Consider the following 15,288-nt stretch of genomic DNA (forward strand, 5'->3'; position numbering starts at 1 on the left):
AAAATTTCACTTGTTTATCTTGTATTCTATATGAGTTCGCTCTACTGATTGGATAAAATTGGTATCCTGACCTGAAAATTTCTGTCAGTGTTTAACACTAATGTGCCAGAGCGGTCAAAATGGTTGATTTTGACATTTTGAACTACATTTCTTGACCTTTCCAAAATATCTCATGGGTGTCCCTTATGAAAAGGTTTTTTTCCCAAAAATGAAATAATAGCCATATAATACAATGAAAGCTTTTCCCGGAATTTTCCGGTCAAATTGATCGTCCCCCCCCCCCCTCCCCTAGCTTTCATACGTTTGACCACCTGGAGAGGCCGTGGCACGGCCTCTCCTATTTCTTTGTAAGCCTTATGGGGACATTTATATTCAGTATGCCTAGCTGTTAGCTGCCTCTGAGTGTGTGTGTGACAGCAGATCTGCTATTTTTGTCAAATCCTGTGAAAATGTGTGCAAATCTTTGAATATATATATTTTTAAAGCGAACATTTTAAACTAAAATCTTTGCTTCTGGAGGTCCCTGGAACAAAATATTTTGAGATACCTAGACAGGATTCTGCATAAGCACTCACCCTAAGCAGCACAAGAGATGATTATATCAGACCGATATTGCCAGCTCTGTCTACCAGTTAATGTTTAGTCTACATTTGCCAATGTGACACGTGCATTTTCACAGATAATGTGGTCAGGTTGACTCCTCCAGACTGATTGTCGTTGTCAGGTGTAAACCTTGAATGGGAAAAACAATCTGTGTTCCAATGGATCCAATGTCGTTATTATTTAGTCACAAGCGCTTGCTAATACAAATATAAATATTTATAAAACCCACTGATCCACTTAACCACTTTCAACCTGGTGTCTCTTAATACATTTTTCAAAAGATTGAAAAAATAGTGAACGTAACAGATCTACAAGCTCACAACATCGTGATGAGACACGTATTGAGCTTGTAGATTTGCTATGTTCGCTACTTTAGTGGACACTGTTGTGGACACTGATGTACCACTACGAAGTGGCATTAATGTATGAAAAAAACGGATAAAGATTAAATATGGAGATACAAGGTTTCTGCCTGATAGCGACGATATACAGTACTACTATGTGCAGTATGCGGTCTGTATGGCAATCATTGGAGCTCTGCCCACTTCTCTTGTTATTCCAGATCCTGATTGGATTTGAGTGCGGGATAGTGGTGTTGTGGGACTTGAAGTGTAAAAAGGCTGACTACCGCTACAATCATGATGAGGTAAGGCATATTTCCTTTGCTTTCAGGTCATATTGGGACGCCAGGTCGTCCAGGGGGTTTTCTCATCATTATCTCTGCAATGTGGATGCTATATTTTTACGCTGAATCCTCCCAATTTAAGTTATAAGGATACAATTATAGGACACAATTATTGAATATTCTAATCAGGGGCATCCTGATATCGCAAGGGTAAAGTTCCTGCCCACCACCGTGGAGACTGAGGTCCGAGTCCTTCGCGAACACAATTGTCCGTTTGTTTGTTTGTGGGAAGCTGGCAGTCGCTACTCTCTGTCGCTGCTCTAGCAACTCCCACAGTTTGGCTGGGTTGCGTGTTCACTGGGGAGCAGAATTGCGAGGGTTGGCGTGTTCATCCACATGCTTTACGCCCGCCCTCCAGGTGAAACTCCTCAGGTGAACGGAATCGGCTGGCAACTCCATGTGTATCAGAGGAGACATGTGGTTGTTTACACCCTACCCAGACCCAACTGAACTGGTTAGCAGTTAGTATGGGTTGATTGGCATAACAACAAATTTGGGTAGGACATACAGTAGGGGAGAAAAATGTAAGCGTATTCCTGTTATCTCAGGCATGTGTTTGTCCGTGTTTTATCAGGCAATCCACTCCGTAGCCTGGCATCATGAGGGTAAGCAATTTACGTGCAGCCACTCTGATGGCACTCTGACCACATGGAATATACGAGCCCCTGCCAAGCCTGCACAGACCATCACACCACATGGTAAGATCTATTGTGTTCATGCATGCGTACCTACACACAGACCTACACACTGGGACTGCACAGTTTTGGCTACAATATTAACCCCAATTAATTGGCCAGATGTTGTGATCATTATTATTAATTTGGAGAAGCAATGTTTTATCCTGTAATGACACCAGTGCTTTCCCCCTCATTAGTACATTTAAATTTGCATGTTAATACAACAGACATGAGTCATCACATTGGCAAACATGCACATTGGTCAGATGATATAGCCATGTGTGTGTGTGACATATGGACAGCATATGTACTGTACCATATGGGTCCGCTTCGTGTTTGTGCACATTTTGTTTTTTATAAGTAGCAATGCATACATTTTACTGGGAGGGCTGTTTTATATTTTTAATTAATATGATTTAAAATAATAATGAGTTGACTACTCATGTTGTGCACATGTTCTCATGTAGGTCTTCTGTAGTGCTCATTGCATTAGCTTTATTAATAACTTTAGCCCTATACACTTTGTTGTACATCATGTAATAGAAATAGCCAATTTACAACCTGAGCTTGTAGATCAGCTATTTTCGTTTATTTATCTTTTCTCTTCAAGTTTTTGATAATGTTCTCAAAATAGGGATGGAAGGATGCCAGGGTTAATGTGGGTAACATTGTCTGGCTGTCTGATTGTGTCATTTATTACTGTATTGGGGACTGGATAGGCTGTGTACCTAATGTCCTCTCTCGTCTTTTTCACAAATGCACAGAACAAATGCTTAGAAAGCTTGGTTGATCAGCACATTTTCTGACAGGATCAGGAACAAGTATAATTGTAATAGATGAACAATATATTAATTTCACTCTTTCGCCCCAAAGTTAACAGGTTTGTTCGCAGAATAATGTTCTGAACCACTGCGATTAGCTATTGAATCTGAATTTCAATGTCCTTGTGTACTTCTATGCATCTTCGTCTTAATTTGAGTATCTATACTGTGTTACTTCCACCAGGAAAGCAACCTAAGGATGGAAAGAAGCCAGAACCATGCAAGCCTATCCTCAAAGTGGAGTATAAAACCACCAGGGCTGGGTAAGTGTGCAGAGCTGGTTCAAAGGGAATTATTATGCACATCCATGTTGGTCGCTGTGCAGGACAACAAATTAACATATAAGAATAAAAGAAGTCCGCACAGGCAGCTGCTTCTCAGAATAAATTTAAATGTGCAAACTAGTACAACGCTTAGACCAACCAGTGGTCTTCCTCAGGGGAACCTGACGAAGGGAGACTTCTCTAATTCTTAAGTGTACTGTTAAGAGCTGACATGTTGTGAGTTCCCACCCATCCTGTGTCAAAACTGACTGTACACAGTAAAATCCTCAGTGTTAATTTAACTCTTGAGATTGTACAAATGTAACCATTTGGTTATATTTGTACACTCTCCTGTCCTGTACCGGAAGTAGTTTTTCTGGTTGCTCTGTCAAGATGGCATGCATTTGCTGTACAGTAGCTGTACAGTACATAACAATATTTTATTTATTTATTTCTTACATTATTTCTGGGCTCGTTCTGATCTATCACTAAAATAAATTGATGTTGATGATGACTTGGTTATTAACAATTATACCAATAATAGTGATTTAAAAAACTGTTAACAATTAACAAGTAAATACTCTACATTCACAAAACTAGCAACATTAGTTGGTGTGCATGTGTGCAACTAGAACAGGTAGCTACAGATGCATTTACTTACTGTATGCTGAAAGGAATTGCTATGTAATTTTCAGATATGGATGAATCCATAGCTAACATTTAACTATTCCATGTCTTATTGCATTATCTAGGAGGAACTTTGTTGAGATATAACAGGGAAGGGTTTAGTGCCGGTTTGTCTTCGGAGTTAAGTTGGCATGAATATCCATCACAGATGTATTTTTGAAGTAGACCCTGACACCCCCCAGAAGCTGCAACAGTAAAACTTACAGTAGCTGTCCCTCTGCTGTATATCCACTTAGTCCTGATTAAATCTACACTTCCTTGACAACATCACAACAAACAGTACTAAAAATGTTAACTATTAAAGTGTACAGGTATGTGTGTGTCTGTCTGTGGGCCTTATGTGTATATATTGTACATGTTTGATCTCTGCATGTGTGTGTCTGTGTCTTGTCTATTTGTGTTTCTTGTGTACAGAGACGCATTCATGGTCCTGTCTGGCGGTCTGTCTTACGACACAGTCGGCAGGAGATCCTGTCTGACAGTGATGCATGGAAAGAGTACTACAGTACTGGAGATGGACTTCCCCATTGTCGACTTCCTAACGCTGTGTGAAACCCCATATCCCAATGGTACGTTCCCATGCATGGCTCCAGGCAGATTTCTTTTTTGTTGTGTTTTAGGGGACTTATGTATGAAGATCCTTTTTTAATATATTGTTTTTTCTGCTGATTTACCAGATTTCCAGGAGCCTTATGCTGTCGTGGTCCTGCTTGACAAGGATTTAGTTGTAATCGATCTTGGACAGATTGGGTGAATATGTGGTCATACAATTATTTTGTAATTATAAAGTATTGTTGTTGTTGTCTACCTGAGTAAACGTTAGCCAGATAGATTAGTCTAGTCTTGCTATAGTTTAAATTCCCATCCATACTGAAAAACAATGGTTATACGAAAACGTATTCAACATTGCCAGCTTGATTGTAATGCCATTGTTGTATTGACAGGTACCCAATGTTTGAGAATCCATATCCTATAACCATCCATGAATCACCAGTAACCTGCTGTGAATACTTTGCTGACTGCCCCGCGGAACTGATTCCTGCACTTTACTCTGTTGGCTGCCGGCAAAAGAGACAAGGTTACAGTAAGAAGGTAGGCCCATAGTAAGGATGGAACACAAATACTCTATATAAATGCTGTAGTTACTTCAGGGCTTTTTAGGTTTTTCAACAAGCATATCTCTGCTGTCTGGCAGAAACCAGCTAACTCCAAAATGTTAACTTTTCAGGAAATGACAAAAACAAAAGGAGTTAGGAGGTTAGGAGTTTTGTTCATCGTTGTTAAGAACAGCTAAATGGACCTCAAAGCTCACATTGAGGTTGGAGGTCAAAAGGGGGTGGAGCCTGGAGTCAGCAAAACCAGCTAACTCCACCCCCCTTTGGTGGACTTGGCTGTTTTAGCAGAAAGTTTGAGGATCCAACTCTTTGACTGCGGTTGACTCGATAACGCGTCAATTGCTAGTTTGTCCAGTTGGCCGTCGACGCGTTAGACGCGTTGGACGCGCGTTCATTGTTTAATCTCTGATCGCGTTATTCTGCAATGTTTCACTCTATGATTCGAGTTCCACTTACTTCACCCACACTTGCATCCGGTTTTATGACGCAGATTCCGTTTCCGGTTTTCATTTTTTTCCCACGGTCATTTTCGGCCAGAATAGGGAAACACACGGTTTTTCACACGGTATAAAATACGAACGGAGAGGTCTACTTCTATAATCTATAGTCTGGGTGACGAACAGTCATCGCCGTCGTGTATCACATCGTACATTTTTGCAATCGGAGAATCTGAGAACACGTCACATCCGGTTTGACGTATTTCACTGTTTGGCTCTGTTGGGGGGGGGGGGGCAGCGAGCTGATGAAAGTGTCTATTTGCTGCTCTCTACTGGTGGAACCATCGTATGTGTTCAAAACCGCAGCTAGACTTACTATATGAAAATTAAATAACAAAATAACAACAACAAAAAACACGAAAATCGCTGGCACTGGGGGAGTACTTTATGAAAATACAGCGGTGAAAGCTGTGGTCGCTCCTTGCCAAAGGATTCAATGCATGCATTGAACCTCGCCGCTTTCTCAGAACGCGGAAGTGGCATACCACTGCTGGTGTGAATTCAGTGCAACTCTGTAGCATAAAACCTAATGTGTTGTGTTCTGCTGTCAATAGGAATGGCCTATGAGTGGCGGAAACTGGGGTCAAGGCACACTGAGCTACCCAGAGATCATCATCACAGGGTGAGTTTAGACCTAAAGCTTGGGAAATCACATCTCTTATTGTATAGTATACAGTACATGGAAGCTATCTTGTGTGCTAACCAGGAGTTTTCCTTTTTTCCCCTCAACTATAAACATGACATTGACCATAGACATGCTGATGGGTCAATCAAATTTTGGGATGCTTCTGCATGTGAGTATCTTGATAAGTCTTAAGAGACCATACCAGCGTTTACTACATGTCATTGACCGTTGTCAACATCGGCCACATAGTTTACATAAACCAATGTTCTTCCCCCAAATTGCATAATTGTTTAGATCATGTTTGTTTGTTTTCTCCATGTTAATAAACGTTACAGATGGTGGAAGCCCTCTTCAAGCTTAAATGTGCACTTTTAAGGAAATATTTTTCTAGGCGTATTTATATCCAACGGCTGTGTTAGAGTCGCACTGTGATTTTTGAAAGGGTGAATTACACCCTTAAGCAACTTTAAAGTCCTGTAGAATGACTTTCCACATTGTTTCAACAAGAATGGCAGTGATTGAATAAAAACTTTATGCTGAGATATACAGTTCACAAATTTGTTGAAGACGGGCAATACATGCTAATGGCTAGAAGTCAAAATTTGACTTGCATGGTCCTTTTAACACATTCGCTGCCAGAGCTTTATTAAAAAAGTGATGTTGAGTGCCAGAGATCTCACCGTTTGTAACGCTAAGCTACAGCTGTAGACTCCACGACGAGCACCCGATTGTAAACAATATATGCGTGCACGATGGTGGATGGTCCTGGCTAACGCCTGGAACAATAACATCTCTCACGCGTGTCACCATGGCGGAGTGATCGTGGATCGAAAATGACTCGTTTTCCCCACTGTAAAAAGTTAAGGAAATATGGATTTTCTTTGCAAGGAGATAGAATGGGAGCAGACGGGGGCCAGTTTTTTTGGCACGGTGATCCATCTGTCCCTTCCTTCCTAGAGATTCCAGAGCTGCGCTAGCCCCCCCCTTGTGGAAAAAAACTAAAAAAACTAAAAGATTGATTTCACAGAGAATCCCGGTTTTGGCACCTAAGCGCTAAAAATTAAAAAACGGAGAATCACGGTTTTGGCACCCAATGTGTTAAGCCCTTCACACACCAGGGGCGATTTATTGGTGCGATTTATTTGCGCATCATATTTATTTCTCAAACCTATATCTAGTCAATGTTACCTTGCATATTGATTGAGCGAATTTACGTTTCGTCTGCGATATGTACACAATGATCAAAATAACCAATAGTATGAAGGGATTTGATATTGTCTTTTGCGATATCCTATTATGGAATGACGACTAGATAGACGGCTACAGGCTGGTTACTGTTTTCCCCTGTGTGTCCCGGCAACCATAAGGCAATACGATGCGAGTAATATCACCCCTACTTACTTAATCAGATGGAGATCAATAATCTGTCAACTATGAAATTAGATAAAGCGTTTCACTCAGTAGTCAGTGCGATTTAGTTTCATTTATTTGCATGACGCTTGGTGTGTAAAATGATGTCTGTACCAAACCACAATACAGTGGCCAGTCCCATTTTAATAATCTCTGTGATATTCACTTTCTTACTTCTGTATTCATGCAGTAATGCTTCAAGTACTTTACAAGCTGAAGACTGCCAAGGTGTTTGAAAAGGCTCGCGGAAAGGAGGAGAAGCAGAGCACAGACATAGTAGAAGAGGACCCGTTTGCCATCCAGACTCTCTCCTGGTGCCCTGAGAGCAGGATGCTCTGTGTTGCCGGAGTCTCTGCCCACGTCATTGTCTATAGGTTCAGCAAGCAGGAAGTGACCACTGAAACTGTGCAGGTACCCATACAGTCACTAAACCAATCAGGATGAAGTTTCCTATGTGAAAAAAACTTCCATTACCACCTTAGAGTTGACTAGGCGCTCTGCTGCTGTTTGAGACAGGAAAATTGAGAGGAGAGAATGGTAGACAGAGGTTCTGATGGGGTTCAACCTTACGATTCCGGCAGGGATAAGTGTAGTTCCAGAAATTAGAGTCCTGACGACTACACTATTCAGGAGTATCTGTTTTTGTTTCGGCACATCTACATGTACTTTGGTACAATGTGGTGCCGTAATATAGATATATTTGTCTGAATCCTCTGTCTGAAACTTCTTTCATAGCTACTAGAGGTGCGTATGCTGGGTGAACTGAGTGATGTGGAGTCTCCAGACCCAACAGGAGGAGAGCAGGCCCCCACCCTGCCTGCCCCAGGAGGAGCCGCCTCCAGTCCTCTGGAGACTGAGCCTTCCACCCAGCCTTCCACAGGCAGCACCAACTCTGATGGACCCCGTGACAACATGCCATGCCTTCAGTATGGATGTTTTTATACTGTCATGCTTGTTACGTGATGTTGAATGTTTCAGACTTGTGTGATGAATATCTGCATTGTTTTTTTACCCCCTGGATGTAATAATTCTGGACAGCATGATTAAGGAACTGAGAATTCCATCCACAAGTAGTAGTTGTCACGTCTTGAAAACAGTTGATACTTTTAAAACTTACAAATGTTTAGAAATTAAGTCATTAAGTAAGAAATTTGAAAGGAAGTTATTTGTGGATAGAGCATGGCTTTGACACTGCCAGGGTTAGGAGTTTGACTTCCAATTGGACCATCCATTCTTCAAACACATTACATGGTCATGTAATGCCTGGGATAGACATTTAGTCAGAGAACAAATTTAAGGACTGCAGTTTCTGAAAATCACTGCTCTTTCTGTCCTAAAGGGTGTTTAACTACCAGTAGCTAACTAGGAATGTCAGGGGATAACTAATTTAAGGATTCCCTTCACCACTATTCCAACATCTGTTGAGAACTGAGAGCAGTGATAGGCTTTGTTTTTTGAGGCAATCAGTGTGTAGCGCACCGTAATAAGATGAGGAGCACAACATGGAGAACAAGCAACTACTTTCAACAGCTTACGACATAATTTTTGCATATTGTTGTGGACAATATGATTTTTTCCTGCAGGGTGAGGAGCTCCCCGCTGAAGCAGTCTCCGGGTTACCAGGTGGAGTTAGTGATCCAGCTGGTCTGGGTGAGTGGGGAGCCACCACAACAGATCACCAGCCTAGCTATCAACTCCTCCTACGGCCTGTAAGTGGCACACACACACACACACACACACACACACACACACACACACACACACACACACACACACACACACACACACACACACACACACACACACACACACACACACACACACACACACACACACACACACACACACACACACACACACACACACACACACACACACACACACACACACACACACACACACACACACACACACACTCTTCTGTCTCTCTCTGTCCTCACTTCTCTCTGTCTGTTCTTTGTAGCCAGAGGCCATAGTCATACTGTCGGGGAAAAAATCCTGCTTGATTTGATTATATCAGTGCAGTAGAGTGTAGCTGAGCTTCTTATCCAGACAAACTAACTGTAGCCACACAGTGCAGTTAAATATCACAAGCAGCATTTGAGAGTACACCGAACAATTCTCAATGTTATTTTATGCCTTTATAACTAGTTAAATGAATACAGAAGATTTTACTGTGTATGAGACAACACAAGGCTAGAATGAGACAAACAAATACCACCTCTCTCTTGTGTTACAGTGTGGTGTTTGGCAACAGTTACGGTCTGGCTGTGGTGGACTACCTCCAAAAAACATCGCTGCTGAACATGGGCACATCAGAGTTGTACAGTCCCTCTGATCCCTACCAGAGGCAGCCTTGTTCTCCGCGCAAATCACGACAGCCCTCCGGAGGTGAGCATTTCAATCTCACTTTTTCACTGCTGCCGTCTGTCTTTCTCGATTCTATAAGGCCTTTCCTTTCCGACCGTGACGTCTCCCATCCTGGACTGGCTACCACAGTGAAATACGTCTCGCATAGAAGTTATTGCTTTGTTTAGCTTTTATTAATTGAGTACTCCTTCACATCGGGTAAGAGATTAATATTGTCATCTGAATGGTGTCAGCTGTCTAGGTCCGTCGCGGGCGATCTGTGAAGCCAGGTGTGATACTTGGCAGCCAGCTTGGCTTTTGCAACTTGGGCCCCACCCCCCAGCAGTAGCTCCTCCCCCTCAAGAGGGGGCGTCACTGACAGATTCTCCATCTGTTCATTTGGACAGTAAAAAGACACCAGAGCATGCTAGTTAAGGGCACATCTACACATTCACAACGTGTCACGCTGTGATGGTTTGTGAGCTTGTAGATCGGCCATTTTTAAGTATAAATCCCGCTTTAGTGAGCTGTGTACTTGTTGGCACTACAGTGCATGTTTTTAATGTCCCTTTTTGGTCACTTTCTCAAGTCATAACAACATGTAATTGAGCTTTGCTTATTTGCTTGTGTCAAGCCATGTTGTTTTATGTCATGTCATGTTGTGTGTTGTGTTTTTCACTCTGCACCTCATCATGCAATCATTCTCACTTTGTCTTCATGTTTATTCATCTTGGACTCACAGTGGCCTGGAGCTGTATTCAACACTTTTTTTTTGCAAAGAATAGCAGATATTAAGCTACATAAAGGATAAAGGCAATGTCTGACATTTCAAAAATATTCTCTGGATCAGTTGTCTGGATTGGTACGAGTCCAGCTGCTGGCCACTGAGATCCTCTGCATCTTTCTGAAATCCTGAATGTTACTCTTAAAATAACAATCTGGATTTTTGTATATGCACTTACGCTTTCCCTGTTCTCTTGTTGACCTTATTTGACTGTTGGTCTCTCTCTATGATTTCGTAAAGACATTCCAACTGTGGCGTCTTGCATGTCCAGCCTTTCTAACTTGTATACTGAGTCTGTGAAAAAACTACGCTCTTCTCGCTTAAGTGAGTCTTTCTTTTCCTTCATCTCAATACCATAATCTGTTCTTTTAAGTCCTCCATTTTTGTCTATTCTCTTTTCTCTCACATCAGATCATATGTTATATACTATGTGTCTGTGATGAATACAGAAAAAATACATCATGTGAACAAGTAGCTAAGTACCGGCAATGACATTTCTATCAGAAACCTGCTTACAAATAAGCTAATATTAACTCTGCCTGCTGCATACAGTGTTTCTGTGTAGTTTCTTGACTATACAAACAGCTGAGATACCTTGGGTCAACAGATATTTACTTTTTTAACTCAAGTGGAAACGTATTTGCTATGTGGTTGATTGTGCTTGTGTTGGCATAAAGAATGACTCAAATTTTACTCACCACACAAGCTGTGTAGAGACTACCATAGCTGTAGAAAGTGTTTGTAAGAACAGCCCTTTGTATAAACTGCGTGACAGTCACAATGTGTCCGAAATCACTCCTTACTCACTATATAGTGCACTGTACTATATATCGATTATGGCATTTTGTAGTGGTGTCCAAATGTATAGTGATAATTATTAGGCCTATACCCTACGTATATAGTGGACTCATCTTATCCCACAATGCATCGTGAAAAGTAGGTTACAACCGATGGTCACGTTCGCAAACCCTACAGTATATAAACCATTATGCAAAGTCTATTTGGCACATTTTAATTGTGCGACAACAATGATGTTAAAGGGATATTTCACTTTCAAAACAAATTTGGGTCATCTTAATCATCTACTCAGGCTTTTGGAAGCCCCCCGGACAGTTTTTAAGTTGCTTGATTATATTTAGATATTTGATATTCATTTTATCAGACACGCCCCCTTCCTATACAAACCCATTGTAACTTCAAATTTGATACCATGATAGATTCATCTAAAACACCCGTCCTTGGTTCTGGTGACTGATATTGTCCTTCTAATACGTGAGGACACTGTGTTTTTCAATTACTTTTTAAATGTATTTTTAATATTTTTGGGGGAAAATGAAAAAAAAAAATTATGAAAAAAGTAATCGAAAAAACACGGCCCCTCACGTATTAAGAGGGCAGGATGAGTCACCAGAACCAAGGATGGGTGTTTTTGATCAATCTAACATGTTAGAAATGGAGTTTGAAGTTACAATGAGTTTGTATAGGAAGGAGGCGTGTCTGATAAAATGAGTATCAAATATCTACTGAATCAAGCTACTTAAAAAACTGTCTGGGGCTCACAAAAGCCTGAGTATACGATAAAATGACCAAACATTTTGGGGCGGCCCAAGTTTTTTATTTTTTTGGGGCCGATGAGTTCACTATATACTTCCCTACATAGAACTCTTATAAAGGGAGTAGTGAGTGAATATTTTTGGACACAGCTAGTGTTTGTTTAAAAAAGTTGTGCCTCCTCCCCACAGCAATCTGCGACTCTAATGACGGCTCCAACACCTCAGAGGATCGATGCAAATCACCAACTTCAGGTAAACCTCCAGTTTTACCTACTTTATACAAGGCAACTGTTGTATGGTTCATTCCGCTTACACTGTTACTTACTTGCCACGTAGGATCTACCTCACCTTGCAATTCTGACGATGAACAAAGCAAACAGCAAAAGTTCATTGAAAAGGGTACTGTATTCGCCAAAGAATATCTGCATCCTACAAATCTCTGTGAGCTGAAAAATGTCAAATGACTGACATGTACTATTGTCATTTTTACACTCGTTTTGCAGTGAAGTTCAAAAGCAGGCGTTTCTCCAAGACTGTTGCCAATGACTTTGGTACTGTATGATCAGAAAGTACTCTCGCTCTGATTTCTCGGTTTCTCTCTATCTCTCTGTCGTCTAACCATGCTGTGCCTTAATAGAGCATCGCGCAGGGCAACTTGTGCCACTGAAACAAAGAAGTGCATTCCAGCAATGTGATCTTTGTTTACTAATCAAAAGGTGTTGGGGTCATGTACTGTATTTGATTGATCAAATTGATCAGGAGTGATTATTCCCAAATGCATGAATGATAGAAGTACTGCATATCTTTTTGTACAACAGGTTGCAGATTTTCTATGAAGCTTGAACCACAATTACTTAAGTATCAATTTGTCAATATATATATAAAAAAGAAAAGGCCACTGATAAAAGACGTATACATGTCCACTGTCCATAAAACTCAGGTTGATGGATGTTTATTTTCAGAAGAAACTGAAGCGGAGTTTTCCTGTTTTCTTTACTTTCCAAGTAAAAAACAATATCAACCCATGCCCTCTCTGGCTATATCCTGACTCAACTCCAAGTATACAAAGTCTAGTCACAATCACATACAAAAAATAAACAAACAGCTCCTCCAATTACAGTACCATGGGCCCTTGATACACCACTGCTGGTTCTATGGCTTGAGCATGCCATGGCAAAAAGGCCACTATTGCATTTTTTTAACTTTGTTATTCATTCAGAACTGAAGCATAGAAAATCTGCATTGTTTATTTCCTCACAAAACTAATGTCTAACCATGACTGAAGTGAACTTTCTCTCTCAATCGTAGAGGCTGTCCTTGATGCTATGTTTTTCGATTGCAGGGCTTCCTCTTGTTGACCCTACTTTGCTTCAGTTGTTGTGCTTCTTCTTACTGCCCTACTTTGAAGTAAACTACAATAATGATTTTTTTATGACACGACGTCTTGACTTTTTCCTGCTTTTGTTTGACAGTACAGGCCCCATGGCTGTGTGATACTGCTCAGTGTCTCGCTCATTTTTGTGGGATATACTTGGCAGTTTTTTGGGCAACGCACCCAGACAAGGGCTGACTAAAGAAACAATGTTAGATTAGCATTTACATTACAGTATTTACATATAGCTGGCACTTTCATCCAGAACTGCTGTCAACAACTGCAACGATTTTATAAGCTTAAGTTCCTAGAACTACAGCATTACAAATTTCAGTCTTATTCTTGGACATTGCCAAAAAAGATGTCATGTGTATCACTATCCAATGTATGTTTGAGCATGATGCAGTAGCTCAATGTGTGCCTGCTGATTTCAGTATCTCCTTTGAATCTGGATTGTTGAGTAAAAAGACATACAAAAAATGTCATTTGAAGAAGCTGTGATTTGTCAATCAATAATTAACATTGCCATTTGCATTTGTGAATAGGGATGATTGTTTCTGTTACAGCCAGGATGTCACGGAAAATTAGCTCGCCTACTGAGCAAAAGCCAGACTTGGGTAAGCCATCCATCCTGACTTTCAGTTTTGAAGCACCGTCATATTTCCTTACAGGTGTGACCTCCGTGCGTAATCACCTTTCAATCAAATCATCTCTCTAGTCCTAGATCCACTGTTTAGATGTGTGTGTGTGTGTGTGTGTGTGTGTGTGTGTGTGTGTGTGTGTGTGTGTGTGTATATGTGCCTATGCTGCCTTTTTTCTTCCAAGATTGTGTCGTCGTGAAATTCCTGTTTTGTTGTGATCTTGTAAGCTGAGACACAGCGTTCAATTTCTCTGTTTGCACTTTGACCCAGAGGAGAGGGTGCGGCGCCAGCGCTCTTTGCCGTATAAAAAACGTTCATGTGGTACAATGGAAGAACAGGAGGTGAAAAGGTGCTCCCCTGTCACAAAGGGGCATGTCCGTAGACTATGCTCAGACCCTGAATATCGTGAGTGGACCAGCTGTGGTCTGAAGTGCTATTATAACATTTACTAACCCCACCTGCACCATTGCTGGGGTCTTCCTCTCCTGGCTTGGCATACAAGCCTGTGTGGTCACTAATACTCTCACCTTGACTTATTTCCTTGTCCTTTTTTTGAGGAAGTTTCAGCTGTATGACTGCACTCGGTGTTGGAAATCTGGCTTTTCCTGTTTGCACTTTCTTGCCTCTGAAACACAGCAGTGATTTGTTCGCCCTTTGTGTTTGAAGTCCTTAATGGAAGACATGGTGCTTCTGTTGGGTTGACCTCATTAGCCTTGTCAAAGAGGGTAAAAGCCTGTATTTAGAATGTTGTCAGCCTGGCAACAAAACATTAATTTGTTCTTTCTCTGGAGTTGTAGTGGTGTTGCCAAAAAATATATTTTTTAATTTAAATATTTTTTTACATTGAGAATGCTGCTCCCTAGCCACAAGAATTAGGAAAATTGGAAATTAAGAATGAATTTAGTCCATTCAATGCGGGAACGCATCTGTGTCATTTTAGATTTTAGCTATAACCTTTATTTTATACTTTGGCTATTCAAAAATAGCAGATATAAAAGCTCATATCGCGGCACCGAGTGCAGCGCTATGAGCTTGTAGATCTGCAATATTTTTGGAAAATGCGTGCAAATCTTTGAATATATATATTATTATTTTTAAGCGAACATTTCGTAATTCAAATCTTTGCTTCTGGGGGGATCCCTGCAACTAAATACATATCATTTTGGGGGTCCTTGACATGAAAAAGTTTGAGAACCACTGATATAG

General features: G+C 40.9%; 1 protein-coding gene across 9 annotated transcripts in view; it reads left to right on the forward strand.

Annotated features, from left to right (window-relative positions):
* Nucleotides 1-15,288, forward strand: part of stxbp5b (syntaxin binding protein 5b (tomosyn)) — a 39,946-nt gene that overhangs the window by 15,487 nt on the left and 9,171 nt on the right. The window contains exons 7-23 of one of the 9 annotated variants that reach the window (XM_080414667.1): nt 1,166-1,249; nt 1,863-1,986; nt 2,971-3,049; nt 4,151-4,305; nt 4,414-4,486; nt 4,681-4,828; nt 5,903-5,970; nt 6,102-6,142; nt 7,574-7,794; nt 8,119-8,309; nt 8,967-9,092; nt 9,623-9,774; nt 12,259-12,321; nt 12,406-12,468; nt 12,573-12,620; nt 13,987-14,058; nt 14,353-14,487. In XM_080414667.1, coding sequence (XP_080270793.1) covers nt 1,166-1,249; nt 1,863-1,986; nt 2,971-3,049; nt 4,151-4,305; nt 4,414-4,486; nt 4,681-4,828; nt 5,903-5,970; nt 6,102-6,142; nt 7,574-7,794; nt 8,119-8,309; nt 8,967-9,092; nt 9,623-9,774; nt 12,259-12,321; nt 12,406-12,468; nt 12,573-12,620; nt 13,987-14,058; nt 14,353-14,487 — 1,843 coding nt within the window. The remainder of the gene's footprint in view (nt 1-1,165; nt 1,250-1,862; nt 1,987-2,970; nt 3,050-4,150; nt 4,306-4,413; nt 4,487-4,680; nt 4,829-5,902; nt 5,971-6,101; nt 6,143-7,573; nt 7,795-8,118; nt 8,310-8,966; nt 9,093-9,622; nt 9,775-12,258; nt 12,322-12,405; nt 12,469-12,572; nt 12,621-13,986; nt 14,059-14,352; nt 14,488-15,288) is intronic. The other 8 variants (XM_080414668.1, XM_080414671.1, XM_080414672.1 and 5 more) reach the window with 8 other exon arrangements.

Source organism: Gymnoscopelus braueri (assembly GCF_963280865.1).
Source record: "Gymnoscopelus braueri genome assembly, chromosome: 19".
NCBI lineage: Eukaryota > Metazoa > Chordata > Actinopteri > Myctophiformes > Myctophidae > Gymnoscopelus > Gymnoscopelus braueri.